General features: G+C 33.7%; 1 protein-coding gene and 1 long non-coding RNA gene across 2 annotated transcripts in view; one reads left to right on the top strand and one right to left on the bottom strand.

Annotated features, from left to right (window-relative positions):
• The window catches only part of LOC123716383 (transcription factor IIIB 90 kDa subunit), a 31562-nt gene extending 12987 nt beyond the window's left edge, over positions 1–18575 (top strand). Inside the window, exons 4-11 of the mRNA XM_045672097.1 lie at positions 10646–10795; positions 11034–11260; positions 11410–11530; positions 12134–12274; positions 13003–13233; positions 14673–14904; positions 16133–16284; positions 17608–18575. Of these exons, the coding sequence (XP_045528053.1) occupies positions 10646–10795; positions 11034–11260; positions 11410–11530; positions 12134–12274; positions 13003–13233; positions 14673–14904; positions 16133–16284; positions 17608–17723 (1370 nt within the window). The 3' untranslated portion in view covers positions 17724–18575. The remainder of the gene's footprint in view (positions 1–10645; positions 10796–11033; positions 11261–11409; positions 11531–12133; positions 12275–13002; positions 13234–14672; positions 14905–16132; positions 16285–17607) is intronic.
• Positions 13158–14346, bottom strand: LOC123716386. The gene is made up of 3 exons (XR_006754562.1): positions 14252–14346; positions 13683–13887; positions 13158–13217 (listed from the first exon to the last, which is right to left on the bottom strand). It is a non-coding gene; the product is annotated as an uncharacterized LOC123716386 (long non-coding RNA).

The following is an 18575-nucleotide window of genomic DNA, read 5'->3' as shown; positions in this document are numbered from 1 at the left end:
CATGTTAATTTTCATAATGTCATATAATACGAACATTAATATAATGTCATAATAATAAGTTATTTATAATTGTTGTCAAACTTATGCTCTACAACGCAAACGTAATAAATGTAATCACCCGAAAACATTCCAGGGAAGGCATACTTCTAGGAAGGTGATTAAATTGTAAGCCATGGCGTAACAATTTTTTGAACACAACATCGTGGTGTATTATTGAAAATATTGTTGTACATAATACTTTATTTTTATTTATTAACACTTTGTCGGATTACAGTATAAAAATTGAACATAATTAAATTAAAAGGAGGACAACTGGCGGTCTTATCGCTTTCAAGCGACCACTGTAAGAAGAAAAAAATGTACTAAATTAGATACAGTAGGCAAGAAGTGCAAAAATATGTATTACACATAGTTAAGGCAAAACTAAAAACAAAAATAGGATACACGAAAAAAAAGTAAAAAAAAATGAATGATCTACTTCATATACTGAATTATATTTGTCGACGACTAGGTTAGCGATATCCCACTACTAGTTCGGTTTTGATGAAAAGGGCTGTCACTAAACTGAAATTTATCTTTTCAAAAAAGTAAGGCCTATTTTCTGAGATTTTGTAAATGAAGAATGCGTCTCAAGGCCCTTGACCTTACCGGTTTAATAAGTTATCATGGAAACCTATAAAATCTGGCCACTTTAATGTCCCAGGAATTGAGAAGCTAGTTATTATAAGTTTTACGAATAGTTATTATAACTGACGAAAACTCACTATAATACAAATTTTAACTTTCTCCTAAATCGAGTAATGGCTTTAATAGGATTCCCGAACATGTAATTAGTTCTCTTTGAACTCTTTTAATAATAGCTTGCATGATTTATCCAAATCCGCAAAGACGAAGCAGCGTTAGGCTGCTAGTATTTATCGACATAATAATAATTACAATATAAAACTGATCTCCTCGTTCATAAAATAACTCCAGAAGTGTGTCTTTAATCTCGTTCGTGACCATAACCTACAAATTAACCATCGCAGTAAAAGTGCCGACCTCGTGTATTGGTTTGTGTAGTTTAAAAATTAGTTAAGATACAAATACTTGAATATCTTTTACTCTTTACTGTTACGTAAAATGTACAACTACCTTAGCAACCGTAATTTATTATGAAAATAAGTTGGTTTCGCCATTCTCTAGTAACGTAATATATTTAAAATAGAAATTATATAAAATGTGTAGTAATTTCTGATTAACAATATATTCTAAATTATTGTTACTGTCATTTAAACAATTAGGAAATTATTGGTACAGATAACAAACAATTACAGTATAAACATGGAAGGAAAGTGGAATGCATAATATTTACTTACAAAAAAATATTCAATACATTTAACTAAGTGGTAACTAATTTGGTTATGTTGTGTGATGGTGTAAAAGTGATGTACGTGAAGGTGTGGTGTGGTGGTATGGATATTCTTACTAATCAATTTAACCATGTTGCGCGACTAACCAAGTCCAGGCTTAAATATTGGTCGTTAAATGTCCGGAATGCGAGATACAAACTGAGTTTGTTGTGTTCATATGAAGAACATCAAACAAAGCACGATTATGAGTATTCATTGCAATGCAAATGCAATTATTTGAGATGATATGATGTAGTAGCACTAAATCTTATTATAGGAGATAAATTGTATAGTTTTAGTATCACTACTGTATGTCATTGTTGAGTTTTGAATCATACTGGGTTATTAGCTTGTGTTATCAATACATTATTAACAAATCTAGTTCTAGTTTTTGGCACCTGAAACTGGCGTGAACGGTCTTGATTTGTGGTTAGGACCTCGGATACCTCGGCTTGGATTACCATCGTTGACCTATTGTATTTTACTTATTGTAGCTGCTAAGTTACTTAGAACTTTGTTATTTTTTCGTGAGGAATTGATTTACCCATACGACTGCCTTGTGGTGGAGGGTTATGTGGGACTAGCTACTCTGCATATCCACTAAAATCCCTCGGCGCCAGGAGGCAGGACACAGTAACAGCGATGACTTGTTCGTATCCCGCCATGCAGGCAGCCGTTGAAATCACGGCCCCCTATAGTCACGAATGATGAGGAAAAAGCCTTGACACAGCAGCGTTCTCACATCGGCCAATTCGCCCTGATTTATAGAGGTGACGTATGCCTCGTTTCTCTCTCTTTCTCCCGTATTGTTATACGTTAATTCTAGAGTGCCAATTTTTTTTTCGACTCGTTAATTTTGCCGTTAAATTTTCACAATTTTAGAAAGATGTGCACGCAATTAAATTTTAAATTAAATTAAGAATTATTAAGTGTCAGTTTTTAAGCATATACAGAAATTGTGAAAGGCTGTTGTGCAATAAGTTTCACCGTTAATGGTGTCTACCGGCTCCGTAATACGTGGTATTTACGTGTATTGTTGAATTATACATTATATATTCAACTGTTTATTATATTCATATATTCAATTGTAGTCTTTTTTTAAAAATATTAAGCTTAAGCAGAAGTAGCTTTTAGTTTTTATCGAAGTTTTTCTCGCTAACGTTCTGTTTATTTACATTCCTCAATGTCTATATAAATCTAAATTATTTATCACCTGCATCATGAGCACACCCCACATTCACACTTTCACGTACATACCCTCACTTTTACACCATCGCAGAACACAGCCTAATTGATATTACTTAGTTAAATGTATTGAATAATTTGTTTTGTTTTTTCCCTTTTGTAGATGTTCGAACCTTTTTGTAGCTAAATTATATGTATTCCATCTTTGGCTATATTTTTTAGTGTAATTATTTGTTATTATATATTATTTAGTTAGATGTAGGTTTCGAAATAAATAAATACATATATAGTGTTGTTTTCAGTCGTGTCAAAACTTTGTGTAAATAATATTTAAATATAGTAAAGGACGACTGAACACATCGAGACATATCAATTAGAGTTATGAGCCTAAATATGACGAAAGTATAAACGAGTTGTTGAACTTTGTGTGTCAAGGGTATATGTGTTTGCGGTGTGCATACCTTACAAAATTTAATATGCAGATTTTGTTAACACTAAAGACAAATAGTATAGTAATTCGTAAGCAGCTTTGGCCTAGCGATTGGTTCGAACCCCGGCTATGTTGGGTATAAGCCGTCTTGCCTTATACCCAAAAAGATGGCTGGTCAGGTTCAAAAGTCTGATACGTTCATATGTGTACTTACCTATATGGATAAAGTTATTTTGAGTTTGAGTTTGGTCAGCCTTGCCAGCCTTGGAACAGCAACGTAAGTGTCAGCAGATGTCACTGTCACACTAAACCCAACGTGTTTATTAAGAAAAAACCACCACACGTATACAGATATCTTAGTCCAAGGATTCGACCACTCTTTTCTATTTAGAAAACTAATCTGGTTTTGCATTAAATTAAAATAGTTTTAGATAAAATATGTATAGGATACTTTCTTTCTAAAATATTTTAAATTAATAAAACATTTGTCTCATTGTATAAGACGAGAATATTCATTAAATTTTGTTGGTACTTTCCAGAAATTAATTGGCTTTAGATGCGTAGAAGTTGCTTTAATTTTTTTGTGTCGAACTTTAAATCATGTCATGACAAGTTATTTACTATATAACTCATAGTCACAAAAGTACATACACTATTCTTACAGTACTAAATCAATACGATAATGTCGACAAAAACGAAGAAATCTAAAATAATATTAATACATAAAATGTACAATTTCGCTACTCTGTCCTCACTCTGCGAACATATAAAGATATCGATAGTGTCGAGGGCAACATTCAGTAAGCAACGTCTTTGTTAACGGGGATTCGTGCAACAGACTGGTTTTGGCCCGTGGTATCGCCAACAACCTTGGCCGCCGTTGCACATATCCCCTAGGTACAACGAACCCGAAGAACACTTGTGATGCTCACAACCCTACAAAAGACATTAAATAGATAGTAGTTATAATCCTATATATTTTTATATGTATATGGAATAACACTAACGTTTCTATATACCTCCGTTTATTAATAGTGTAATGAATGAATAATATCAAAAGAAATAATGATTTCTAGTTCGTAAGTAAAGAGTGTATGTTGAATACTATAATTGACATATGTATGTCTTAGGTGCGGTATTCATTATAAATTGCAAAGCATTGTAATTATGTAAAATAATGTATTTTTTAAAATTGGTATGAACAGACAATCGTATTGTTTTTAAAGCAAACACCATCCCAGCGTGTGATATGTAGGGGCCTAACATTTCAGAATCGGTATAGGTACCGGCAAACTTCTTGAGCATTAAACAAGGGAGTGAGGGAAAGCTTGCGCATCGTTCGGGCGTGGCACAAACGTCAACTGATTTACCAATGACGATGACAAGTGTTACCTAAAAATCGCTTCTGCGCAGGCAAGGTCATTTGTTCAAGATGTTTGCCGGTATCTATATTATGTAGCTTCCTAATAGTGGTAGCGATTCTGAATTATATCATATCGTATTGTGAAAATCGCGAGGTTTGTACATCGATCGAAATCGGAATCGCTTTTGGAAGTTGCAGAGTCAGTACTGAACGACAGTGTTTTTTGTCTTTGTTTAGTACGATTATATATGATGAATGTCGAAATAGTGTTATTAATAAGTAAATGGTAAATGACTGTGTTTAAAAATAGGTGGAAGGTCTAGGCCGTTAAAATCCAGTCTTGCCTATCTATGAAAACTGTTTACATTACAAATGTACAACACAAAAAGTAATAAAAAATGTCGAAATAATTGGCATGATTTTAAATGCCAAGACACGTACTGTAAGTAGACAAAAACACGTGGTAAATTTATCGAATTACTGATCCACCTTAAACCGCCTCAAAAATTTTTTTATATCGTTCTTTAAGACTAGTATTTAGTATCCCAAGTCATATTAAGGAGGCGCATCGCTCTGGAACCAAAAATAAAAACTGATAATTTTACATGCACGATGTAAATGACATTGTGACACTTCCCAGTCCCAGTGAATTACATTAGGTTAGGCAGCATTCAAGTATTATGTAACGAATTTTGGGTTCCCCGTGTTAAACGTTACGATGCGCGGCGGGGATTGAATTACGCGTTATTGTTAATATTATTTTCCACTTTCCAGTACTTTACACCACATAATGGTATGTTTTAGGTATAAAGAGTCACTGGGTGGTCACGAAACGTTTTACTATTGGATACAGTAAACGTTACGGCTCGTCACTCGACACATTTCATTTATTTCACAAATCATCATGTTTTAATTAATTTTAACGATTTAATTTCTATGAGTTTCAAAAGCATGAGCCACCACATTATTGTATGGTACACTATTGCTGACTGATGAAAATATATAGAAAACAATTGGAGCTAATTTAAGGACGAGCCGTGATTTGACATATTTACCAAACTCTTAAATCAAAGAGGTAGTCGTGAATACTACAACTTAGGAACTAAAAGAGAAATGAGCTTCGGTAGTTGGACTTGGAATAGAATTATTAAAACTTTAACTAAAATATAAACGTAACAAAATTTTCATAAGAATCTGTGATTATTTAATTAGAAAATGTAATAATAATAATTGTCCATCCTCCCGAAATCCATTAACGTTACCTTACAAAGTAATATTAATGAAAGAATAATGCGCAATGCCTCAGATTTCTGTATTTGTTCCATCATCATTCGTCAATCTTAAAGGCAAGTGGGTTATCAGTCTCCTGTACCTGACACACGCCATCGACTGTTTGGATTTTTTGATAACCAAAAGTATATCGATAAATATATATACCAATGCCGCAACCACATTTTAGTTCTGGACTTTAGCATCTGTTTCGTGATCATTTCTTATAAACAAGTCAAGATTCTGTGCCTAAAACATAGTGCGCAGTTAAGACTCGCTCGTACGATGAAGTAACCGGCTTTAGGATCGAAAAGTCATGTGTTTTGATCACGGAACATATACAGAAATCTGAAGCACAGACGTAAAAGATTGTTGCGCCATTGATATATACAGATATTCAGCCGTAACGTTTGTTACAACGTCTAATGCTTAGGCCATTCGTACGATACAATCATTATTTGGCAGAAATATAAAAGATGAAACATATGACATAAAATCTATTTCTTTTACAATTATATTGCTTAAGTTAAATTCAGATTATTATTTTCACTACACTTTCAACAACATCAAAGTTGTGGTTTGCCGACGCCATATTGAAAGTTTGAATAGTTTTGTTTCGAGTTTGACAGTGACAGAAAGTGGAGCTAAATTTAAATTAACAGTCAACAGGCTAGGCAAGTAATAAAACGTGATTGGTCCAAGTCATTTGCCAAGCTGTTTGATCAACTGGCTGAACTTTTTTAAGGCCGCTATATAGTTATCTATATAATTTTAGTTAACTAAAATATTTTTAATCATTAAAAATGCATTATGAAACAACGAACGCTAAACGAACGATTAGCTATGTTATATAGGTTTCGTAATGCCTTCTTTTGCTGTGCCCTAACAGGGTCCATAATATTGTACCTAGCTTTAAGCCTCATAAACATCTTTTGTAACGTTATGGAATGCAAATTAATACATGAATACATGAACGAAATCGTTACCAATAAAACCGATAATTCCTTATCTATTGCATATTATTTATTAACTACGTTATACGTGTATTGCATAACATGCAGCTGTTGACATTGTTTCGGATGTGGGTAAAAAGGGAAGTGATGTTTCGGGCTTTTTGTTCTAAAACTGTATGTGTAATTTGCTACTACGCATTATTGTTGAGAACTCTAGACGTGAGAACTAGTTGGCAAATTTATTTCTTAATGTCCAAGGTCATTTTGCGGGACAAATGGACCAACATACATTGTAATTGAAAGTTTATTCCAGCACTTATATGCATTAAAGACAGTAATGTGTTTGTTTCCATGGTAACGAGGTTTGATATCAAACGTTTGGTAACCATGGTAACAAACACTTTACTGTCCTTAGTTTATGACAGGTTTTAATGTCGCTCGTGTGCCCTAAAGTTGGTAATCACTGGTGCGACATTGACGCAGAACACGTGCCCTCGTTCAAGCATCATGTCTCGCATCATTAATAGTTCCAGGACAATACTAATAATACTCAAAAATATCGGATCAGAGATGCATTGTATTTTTTTTCCTTTAAACAAAATAATATTTAACTCACTATATTATAGTTCTAAATTGATATTTATGTTTTGGCGAATATAGGGTTAAAAATTATAAAATAAATCAATCGCGCTACAACCTTTTTTTTAGGTCTGAGCCTCAGATTTCTGTATCTGTTTCATGATCACATCTAATAGGCAAGTAGGTGATCAGCCTTCTGTGCCTGACACACGCCGTCGACTTTTTCGGGTCTAAGGCAAGCCGGTTTCCTCACGATGTTTTCCTTCACCGTTCGACCTAATGTTAAATACGCACATAGAAAGAAAATCCATTGGTGTACAGCCGGGGATCGAACCTAAGACCTCAGGGATGAGAGTCGCACGCTGAAGCCACTAGGCCAACACTGCTTATATATAGGGTTAAAATAAATTAAAAAAAAATTCAACGTGACACTGAGTTCATTGGTGGCCATGCATTGTTAAAACCATTTGCATACAATGCATTCTAGAAATTAAATCACTTATTTCTCAAACAGTCATTGTGTGTCAATGATAAAAAATTACTTTGAACATAATGCTAATTAAAACATTCGTTACACACTTTTGTGTAGATTTAGTTAAGAAAACCTAAGTACCTTGCTCTTGGCTTCGGATTTTTTTCTGATCCTTTGTTTCATATTACCAAGTGATTGATCTCCATACTACGTCGGGGTTGAGAGTTGCCACATAAATACTGCTCTTAAGGGCCTATATGATCGCACAACTCCAAAAAAGTACATTGTTTCATTCCATTTTTTGTCATAATTTCTTGAAGTATGGCTAATGAAAAAAAAATATGGTGTAGTTGAGTAGTTTATGTATCCATTTTCAAAGATCGATACACGATTTAAATAACTTCGCTCTATAGAAAAAAATCCAAACATAGCCAATTTTTGACACTTTGCATTCATTTTATGACGAAAATGTATATAGAAGATGATTTTGAAATTTACACGTTATGTTTTAACGCAAGCCAAGTAGTCCATTTCAGAAAAAAATTGTTAAAATTACATTAATTTAATGTTTTACATAACTAATTGTTATTACGGGCCGGCACGCCTCAGCGCTCCAGCCCTCGATTGACACAGCAATGCCTGCTGGGCCTTAAAGTCTTCGTTAAGTTAATTTTATATATTACTAGCTGACCCGGCAAACGTCGTTTGCCATGTGCATATATTATTTCCTTAAAACATTTTTTAGTACAAAAAAAACCTCTCCACTATAACAGAACATAGGGGTTGATCGTAGAGGGGTGACAATAAAGGGTTGTATGTATAATGTATCATAAGAAATTAAACACAATAAATTTTGTCTAAAAAATAAAATTTGGGGCTATACGCCCCTCTCAAGGGTTTGAAATATATATTAGAGACTCAGACTTACTGAATATGGATAAAAAAAAATCATAAGAATCGATGGAGCCGTTTCGAAGGAGTAGGGAAACGAACATTGTGAGATGAGATTTTCAATATTTCCCTACTAGTTACTTATAACATAACTAAAAATATTTCTTATAAAAACATACCAAAGTATGTATATATAGCTAATAGGGCATGCATCGTGAAGTAGATTAAATATATTATATTATTAACGTCAGTCTTTGCGTCTACAATATATTATGACTATTTGACGTAGATAGATGCAATTAAATACTGTATATGGGTAAAGGAATGACAGCTAAAGCTTCAAATCAAACCTTTGATGAACCTAGGGTTGGAAAGTGAAAAGATGAGCGCATCGTTTGATTTGACACAGGAAATCTGTCGTTCCGCTTGACAATCAAACGAAGGCTCGTCCGGGGCTAATAATGGTCATACAGATACCGGCAAACTTTTTGAGCACTAAACAAGGGAGTGGGGGAAAGTTTGCGCATCGTACACAGCGCGGGATACAAACGTCAACTGATTTACCAACGCGCGATCTATACGTGATACCTAAAAATCGCTTCTGCGCAGGCAAGGAAATATTTTGTTCAAGATGTTTGCCGGTATCTCTATCAATAAGGTGAGAAACGAGACTCGCATAGACGAAATTCAGTACATTATCGACGCTATATTCTGGGCGTCGTTATAAATTTTTACCCCAAGTCCTTACAGAATCCAATCCACATTTAAACCAAATCTAATATGAATTAAAACTTAGTAAGCACCTACGAGAAAATTAGTATTTCAACTTTACATTTTTAACAGGGCGCAAACGCAGCGCACTCACATTGCCAGAGGGCTCACTAGCATGTTGCCAGCCTTTTACTTTACGGAATTTATCTTCGTAAAGAAATAAGATATAATTTTGCTGTTTTCTCCAAACTTATGTTTATTTAAGGGCTTTCATTCGACTGAACGGTTGGTTAGTTACTGACCAAGTCAAACAGGAACTGAACAATGTGCTCCCAACAAAACCCATCTTTTATCTAGGTCTTCCAATATAGTATGTTGCTAATATTTATTTATTTCCTTATTTACAATATTTACCGTAACTTAAAGCTAATAAAATACAAAACTTAATAATATAAAAGTTAAACTAAAAGCATAATATAAACAAAATCAGAAAACATAAAACCTAAACCTTTTTATAACTAAGTATAAATAATGCAATTCTTGTGAATTCAGCCATTGTGCAACTATCCGTCTCACATGCAATAACATTCAGGCTGCGCAAGACACGCGTAAATGGCGCTTCAATGAGTAAATTTGTACGCGCTCGAAGCACTGCAAGCAATTGAGACCGCTTACCACGCCGAGTGTGTCCCCCAGTCTTTCCAACATTTCCGAATTATATATTCTCCCTTTAAGGACCTTATAAAAAATGGTTGGTTGTAAAGCCAGTTTACGGACGATAGTTTAACGTGACAACGTCATAACAATCTTTGATGAAATGAATGCATGCTTTTATGAATAAAATTGAATTATCACTATTTTGTATGGATACAAAAAGAGACTGAATCCTCGGACGCATAGGTCAATCAGGTGGAACAGAGTTAGACGTGGCACAAGCGTACAATGAGCGTAACGGGACACTGCGCGTAACGGGACAATGTGTCGTGCTTTTTTCGTGCGTGCAGCCAGCGTTCATTGATGTATTAGACGTTGTCATGTGAATATGTGATAGTAAGATCCCTCCTTACCTCTGAATTGTTGTATCCTACCATACCCAAGACAAACAAAGTTGGATACATAACTGGGTAAAATGCCTACACTCCACACAACCTCATGTACATGTATTTCGTAAATTTATTTTGAACACGCGCCGACATTAAAGAGTATTTTTTCTTGTAGGGCCCAAATCATAGAGTTAAATTCCTAGTATGAAATGAAATTGTATGAAATCTAATTACAATTAGATATCAAAGTTACGGGATAAGCCCGCTTAACTGTGTTCTCTTTTACAAACAAATTGAGATTTATGGAGTTTCAGTAGTTATTAAGTTAAGTATCTAACATCTGGTTATCATTTTTCAGATCCATGCATTTACATCCTCCGATTCGCATCTCAACTGCAGTTCGAGGACAAACAGCACGAGGTGAGTATGACAGCACTTCGGCTTGTGCAGAGGATGAAGAGGGACTCAATACATTCCGGACGTCGACCTTCAGGTGTCTGCGGGGCCGGTAAAAATCCCTTGAATATTAACGAAACTGAATAAAATATAGTTATTGTTACATCAATTGTTATTAACTAGCTTTGCTTCAAGGTTTTAACCGCGTTCATTTAATCATAGCGTGGTGTATGAACCTTTCGCGATAAGTAATATTTTTTCAATTCGAACCAGTAGTTTTTGAGATCAACTCTTCAGCTTATACTACAGATATTGTACTATATTTTCTTATATTTTAAAAATAATTTCAGCACTCCTCATAGCTGCTAGACTACACAATTTTTCTCGGACGCCGTCTGATGTTGTGCGCATAGTCAGAGTCCATGAAAGTACGCTGCGCAAGCGGCTTCTAGAGTTTGGTGATACTCCATCCAGTGCGTTAACGCTTGACGAATTTATGACAGTGGATCTTGAAGAGGAGCAGGACCCTCCAATTTTCAAAGAAGCAAGGAAACGGGATAAAGAACGACTGCAAAAGGTCAGTGGAAAGAAGAAAACATGTCGAATCAACAAAATTCCTAATGCCTAAGAATATCATTATTTCTTGAATTTAATTTTCATAGGACGTCACTGAATTTATTAAATTATATTTTGTGCACAGTGTGAAAATGAAACTCAATATTTCAGCTCATGGAAGAAGAGGACGGGGAGAGAGAACTTTCAGAACTTCAGAAGGAGATAGAAGAACAATTAGAGAAAGACAACGCGAAGAAGAAAAAGTTAGCAGCAACGTCAAGCTCAACCAGAAGTGAGTACTTTTTATAGAAACTGTCCGTTGTTTCCTGATTCCTGATAATGCTAGATGATTGTTATCGTTACAAGATGATTGACTGGAACTAAGAATTTTTAAATTATATTTACATAATTAACACAAAATATTACGTAATATAATATATATAATAATATATAAACGTGACAGCGTGTAATGAATCGATGAACGCCAGCTGTACGCACCAAAAAGCATGACACATTGTCCCGTTACGCTTAAGCGCTTCCGACGCTTTCTCTCTTCCACTCGATTGTCCTATGCGTTCGAGGATTCACTCTTTTGTATACATACAAAATAGTGATAATTAAATAAAAATAATGCTATTTTATTCATAAAAGTATGTAATACATTCATCAATGTTGTGTTATCACGTTCAACTATCGTCCGTTGTGCTGTCATGTGGAGCGACTTCCCGTTGGAAGCATCTACTCATCTTCTGCCTAGAGCTACTGCCGGTCTTGTATCTCTAAAATATAGTGACGTTTTCGTGGACTCGCATAGCATACCCACGAAAATACTATTTCCACACCATTATTTTATTATGTTTAAATTTACATAATAAAAAATGGTATTCTTTTAAAGGTGTAGATGAATCCATCAACGAAGAAGATGAAGCGACTCGGTTTGCAGAAGAAAGGACCATCAGTCTTATTGGAGAGTTGGCGAAGACCGTCGCAAAAGACACAGAAGAAAGCGCCACAGAAGTAGAAGAGAAAGAATTAGGTAAGATCATATTTTTAGTATCTTCGTTGGATTTGTTATCTGGCGCCATTTCATTGACTCACTTGCGTTGTTTCAAGTTATTTTTTCAACCGTGTTAACTAATGAGGGCGTGGCTAGGCTAGGCTAGGGTTCAGCTGTAATTATTATCAATTTTTTTTATTAAAAATTAAAAATTTTGTCATCAAGTCTCATGACTGTAGTTCTTTAAACAATAATATTAGAATTAATGAAGCAGCTGTCATTTATTCAACAGATTATGCACATTTTTCTACATATAAAAGCTTAGGCTTTCGGGTTTTCATTTATAATGATAGTTAGAAAACGAAAAATGAACGAAAGTAATAATGGGAATACAATCAAAACAGTTTACGACGACTTCATTTAGAACAACATACGGGTTATATTGACCAAAATCCAAGGTCTCGGCTGAATTCTACGTATTACGTACTTAATAACAACGTCATCGGCTGTTACGACTATCGGTTTTTAAGACCAAATATGAGTAGTCCCTGCGATGTCATTATAACAGATTTTGACTGTAATTTTAATTACTTTTATAATTATTCCTATTATTTTATAACAATAGTAAACCGACTAGTAAAAATATTTTACAGCTCGACAACGCACTCGCGAGCTTTCTGGCATTGAAAGTGTCCATCACTTAACATTAGATGAGAAAAATTATATTATTTTGGTCGTTTTGTGTATATTTAAACATTGATTTAAAGGCCCAGAAAAGGCAGTGATCGGTATATCCCACGTGAACGAGAAAACAGACACATTTTTGAAGCCAGAACCGAAAACCCAGTTACCAAATAACCTGACGAATGCGGATGAACTGGTTCTTGGGGATGAAGATGAGGCGTATATTGATTCTCTCATTATGACTCCTGATGAAGCGAGGTATAAGACGAAGATGTGGAAGTCCATTAATGCTGGCTATCTTCGGGATCAAAAGAGTTAGTAATTATAATTATTTATATTAATAAATTATGCTTTTAACCAAATCGAGTTGCGTAACTGTAGATAAATTTCTTATACCGAGATGATATGACGTATTCCGAATTAGGAGTTCAAGTTTCATCAAAATGGCTTCAGTAGTTTCCGAGATAGGTAGGCATTTCTGAAACTGGTAATATGATTTTGCTAATTTTAAATTACAGTTTACAAAAAAGTTGGCAAAGATTTTTATAAATTAATATTTTTTTATTAAAATAAGGAACTTAAATAAAATATAAATTTAAAAATCAAGTATTTTGATGCTAAGCATATTGTTTTTTTTTTAAATTTATTAATGAATAACATATTTATTTACAAAAACAAGTGACGCAACAACCTTTTTTTATTTAATTTATTGACACTTCGTTGCATTTAAAAACACAAATAACACATACAAAATATAACTTACTACTTTTACTTTTGGACTTCAGATTTATGTATGTGTTTTCTCTAATTGACAAGTAGGTGTGAGACAGGATCCTTCTGTGTCTGACACACTCCGACTTCCATGATTTCACCGTACGAGCAAGTTTTATATGCTTACATAGACATACAGTCAATTGGTAAAGTCAGGATTTGAACCAATCAGGGATGAGATTCGCACGCTGGAGTCCCTAGGCCAACACTGCTCGTAATTACATAGCAACTTAATTTTGTATATTGTGTATAAATAAATCTTGACTTGATCAAGCGTAAAACACGGAAATCCTAAGTTCCCGTCCATCCTAAGTCCAGCAAGTCTTTATCAATTAGGCTTGAACGGCATATTAGGCTGATGAGATGGTTTTTGTGAGAGGGACCTGGTATTTACCGACGCAATTCAAATAAGTGGAATTGGTACAGAAATACTTCCACAACTTTATCGCTTATATTTTTTATAAATTTTCTCTGGACAAAGACGTTATTCCAGGATCGAGCCTAACTTAAGACTAAAAACTAAATAAATTTAACATACGAAAGTGTCCAATAACTACTTACAGTCTTACAGGCGAAGACACTGTTCTTGTGTACTCCTTTTTTCCACCAGTATTTAGAACTTAATACTAACGTACACTCACACTAATTCGAGTTGGTTTTGCCTTTTTGACAAACTTTGACTTTTGATATGTTGTGACACATGAAACAGTGTCACAACATTCTGGACAAAAGTCAAAAATCATTTATTCATATAGGTAACACAATGTACACTTATGAACGTCAAAAAAAGATATATACATTTAAGAAATAAGTTGTTGGTGGAACCTTTGTTCGTGGTCTCCAGCAATCTTTTTGATTATTGTGGTGACGTCTTCTACATGAAGGTCCCAATGGAGGTTCTCATTGCGAATGTACCTGATCATTGGCTATTTTTATTGTTTTGGAATCGTTGGATTATTTGGATATATAACATAATTTACAGTAAAAGAAGAACTCCGCGCAAAAGAAAAAGAAGAAGGGAAAGATAAAAAGAAGAAAGTGCGTGGATCGTACAGAAAGAAGGTGAATTGTAATGCCGCTACAGCTGGAGAGGCGATTGGGAAGATGTTGGCCGAGAAGAAGATGAGTTTGAAGATTAATTATGATATACTCAAAAGTTTGGATCAGCCTGGTGTCTCAATACCTGTGACTTCCAGTGAACCCGCTGTGGAAAGGTGAGGCTACAAAGTCCCAGATTTCTGTATATTTCGTGGTCATTTGTTTTTCTTCACGTGGCTACCTGACACATGTCGACTGTTTAGGTCCTAAAGCATGCCGGTTTACGATTATCCTCTGTAGAAAGAAAGGCCACTGGTGCACAGCTGTGAATCGAACTCGTGACCTCAGGTTTATGAGGCTAATACTCAAAGGAGTAGAATAGTTTTTTTGGTATTAATATTATTATTAATGTTTCCATTTTGATTATTTAACTGCTCATAGTTGCTCATTGACCGTTTATATGTCTTTATATATATAGATTATTGATAGTTTGTTTGATAAACCAACCAGGCTCCAGATGATAAACCACACCTTATATGGAACTTGTATTGGTTTTTACAACAAACTCCCAGGCGAAATTAGATAATTGTCACTGAATAAATTCAAAACTCTCGTTAAACGTAAATTAATCGAAAAAGCTTTTTTATAATTTTTCCGAATACTTAAATGATTTTAATCTTTGGAATTGATTTGCTCCAGTTCAAAGAATTTGTATGACGCAAAACTTGGCGATTAAAAAGAGTGGCAGAGAGTGTCTTATCACAAATTTTTGCCCGCTCTACGCCCTTGACTTGCGAACTTAATATTGTTTAGCTCTAAGAAAATACGTGTAACTCAAGTCAATATACATTTAATTCGGGCCTTTTTTTACTTTTTTGGCTCTTACGTTTTTCCAAATCCAAATCACTTAAAGTGATATTAAAAGGCTATCTTAGTCCTTGTTTACGCGGAATCATTCGGAGGTTTCGCGCCTTTTTGTTTTATTTCATGACCGAACTCTTTAGTCTTTGAAAAGTTTACTAATAATATTCACATTCCAAATTTAAATAAAAATTATAAATAGATTAAAAAACTATTTTAGTCTTGTCTATGGGAACGAATTTTATGAATTGATATGATAAAAATAGTCAATCATTTTTATAAGACAAAAACCGTCGTTACCATGGTAACATACGTATCTAGTCCACGTTTAATAAGACTAGTTCTTTTGCTTTGTCACCTTCGGTATTTATGTTAAAATAATGGAATCAATGGACGGTCTACGAAAAAAATGTTGCCATAGCTTTGGTCTTGGATTTATTTTATTCATGAGCATAAATGGCCAATAATTTACATATAAGTAAATAAGTTAGTGAGTAACTTAGTCTAAAAATATTACAATGATTTAAAGTGTTATTTCCATAGTCCGAAGGAGCTTGTGGAGAGTAAGACACCAGGTCCACCCCCATCTAAAAAGAAAAAGAAGAAAGCAGCCCCACCTTCAGATACGGAATCGAACCCTCCCACTCCAGCACCGGAAGCACCTGTTCCCAGCACGCCGATACAAAAGGATATAGGTCTGTTTTTTTCATATAGAGATTCTTTAATAAAATTGTTGACACTGTGTGTGACATGTTTTGGTTATCTTGTCTGTCATTGGTATACTTGAAAATTAGTTATTTTATAAATTCCTTACTTTTAAACTGGCTTACGGGATAGTAATAAAAGGGGATACTGTAGCTCATGGACTCCCTGTGGCTCAAAAATTTTGGTGACTTGTCGACCTTTGAAAGAGGTTTCAAACAAATAATTTGAAAGAAAACACTTTTTTAACCGGATTAAAGCTATTTGTATTATAATAAACTTATAATTATTTACATAATTTTAAATTTAATTTTTTTTCTGACGTTCCAACGTGACCACGTACGCTGTAAAGCACGCGAAACGTCGGAAAAAAAATGTTAATAATTATAAGTTTATAATAATACAAATAGCTTTAATCCGGTTAAAAAAGTGTTTTCTTTCAATGTGTAAAAGCTATGTTAACAAAAGACAATACTATGAACAAAGGATTTACCAAAATTTCAATTAGCATCTTTAACATCAAGTTAAAACGTTCATTCACACTTGATTACTATAATAAGCGATTCTTGGGAAGAAATATTTTTAAAGTTTCCAAAGACAATTTTTATTACTTTTATTTTATACTTTTTCTACTTTTTGATATTAAAATCATTCTAATCAATCTATCTTTCCTTCTCACTTTGTAATTTATTCTTTTGTATTGCATCGCAATTCATGAATTCGTTTAGCTTTTTAATTTTTAGTTTATGTCGTTTTTTTAATATTAACTGGATCAATTTAGATTAAGGTTGGCTTTTTTAAGATGTGGTTATGCGCTTCTCGCATTTTAGGGAGCTTTAAAGTATTACATCACACAATTATATGCGCCGGAAAGTTTTCTGTATCCAATAGTAAAACGTTTCGTGACCAGCCAGTGACTCTTTATACCTAAAACTTACCATTATGTGGTGTAAAGTACTGGAAAGTCGAAAATAATCTTAATAATAACGCGTAATTCAATCCCTGCCCCGCATCGTAACGTTATAAAAGGAATCCATTATATATCCTTTTATTGAGTGTTTTTCCTTACTAGGTTTGCCTGGAAGAGATCGCTTGTTAGTGATAAATCCGGCTGTTGCATCCCTTCTAATATTTTTCTATAAATGTAACATATGTAACAAAGTGTAAATAAATAAATTCCATAAATGTAAACCTTATATTATTTAAATGTAGACAAAATTTTTGATAAAAAGGTTCTAATGGTAGATAGCCTAAGTTATAACATATGAGATACAGTGTATATTTTGTAGTAAATAAAGATTGTTATAATATTACAGAAGCTGATGATTATGAAGAAGAAATAGATACAACAGAAAATGATACAGAACTATCTTTAGCCAGCATGTTGCAGAACCAGCAAGAGGATGATTATTATGATTATGAAGAGTATTAGTTTATGTATGATCTTCTATTGTATAGTTAATCTCGTTTAAGTAGTAAAAAAAGAAATGGACATAGACAACTAAACAACGGGGTAAAAATTGTTTATGGCTCTGACAATGTTCATTATGTAATCTAAAGTTGGTTTTAGGTTACTCATACTCGAATCTATTTATAAAGGGCTAAATGGGCTTTCTAAACAATCATGTAACAATGAAATACAACATTTTACATTCGCTAATACAATAAAAAATCCATTTACATATTATTATTACTCTTCAGCAACTGACATATACCGCTTAATACACAAATTCATTAAGCTGGTACAAATTTAGTGTAAACAACTAAAGAAATATATATATGAAGCGGTACGGATGAAATGGTTTTGTTGTATATAAATCGTATAGGATTGTTTGAAAGTATCTAATTTTATTAGATTATATTTATTTAGTTCAATTACTAATAATTTTTAAGTTATTTTTGTAAGAAAACCATTCGGTATTTGTTGCAATGTGATGCTTTTAATCTATAAAATAAAGGAATACTTAAATTATGTTTGCCCATGTATTGTAAAAAATAATTTTACTCTGTATGGAATAATCATTTAGCTAAAAATGTTGTATACTCTGTGGCATTATGATATATAGACATAGAGAATAAACTTGCTAAAGCAATGTGTCACATTCCATTCTCGAGGTTTAAAACTAAAAAAATGGACGTCACACACATGTGTTTAGCTCATTGTATGTTGTAAATTTATTTTATAAGTGTGTATTATACAACTTTGTATTTCCCGCCAAAACTGTCTCACTTCGTATTTATTGAATAGCTGAAAAAACATTAGTCTATTCTGTGTTTAAGATGC

This window comes from Pieris brassicae, chromosome 11, assembly GCF_905147105.1.
Source record: "Pieris brassicae chromosome 11, ilPieBrab1.1, whole genome shotgun sequence".
Taxonomy (NCBI): domain Eukaryota; kingdom Metazoa; phylum Arthropoda; class Insecta; order Lepidoptera; family Pieridae; genus Pieris; species Pieris brassicae.
This window is presented reverse-complemented; position numbering and strand designations above follow the sequence as displayed.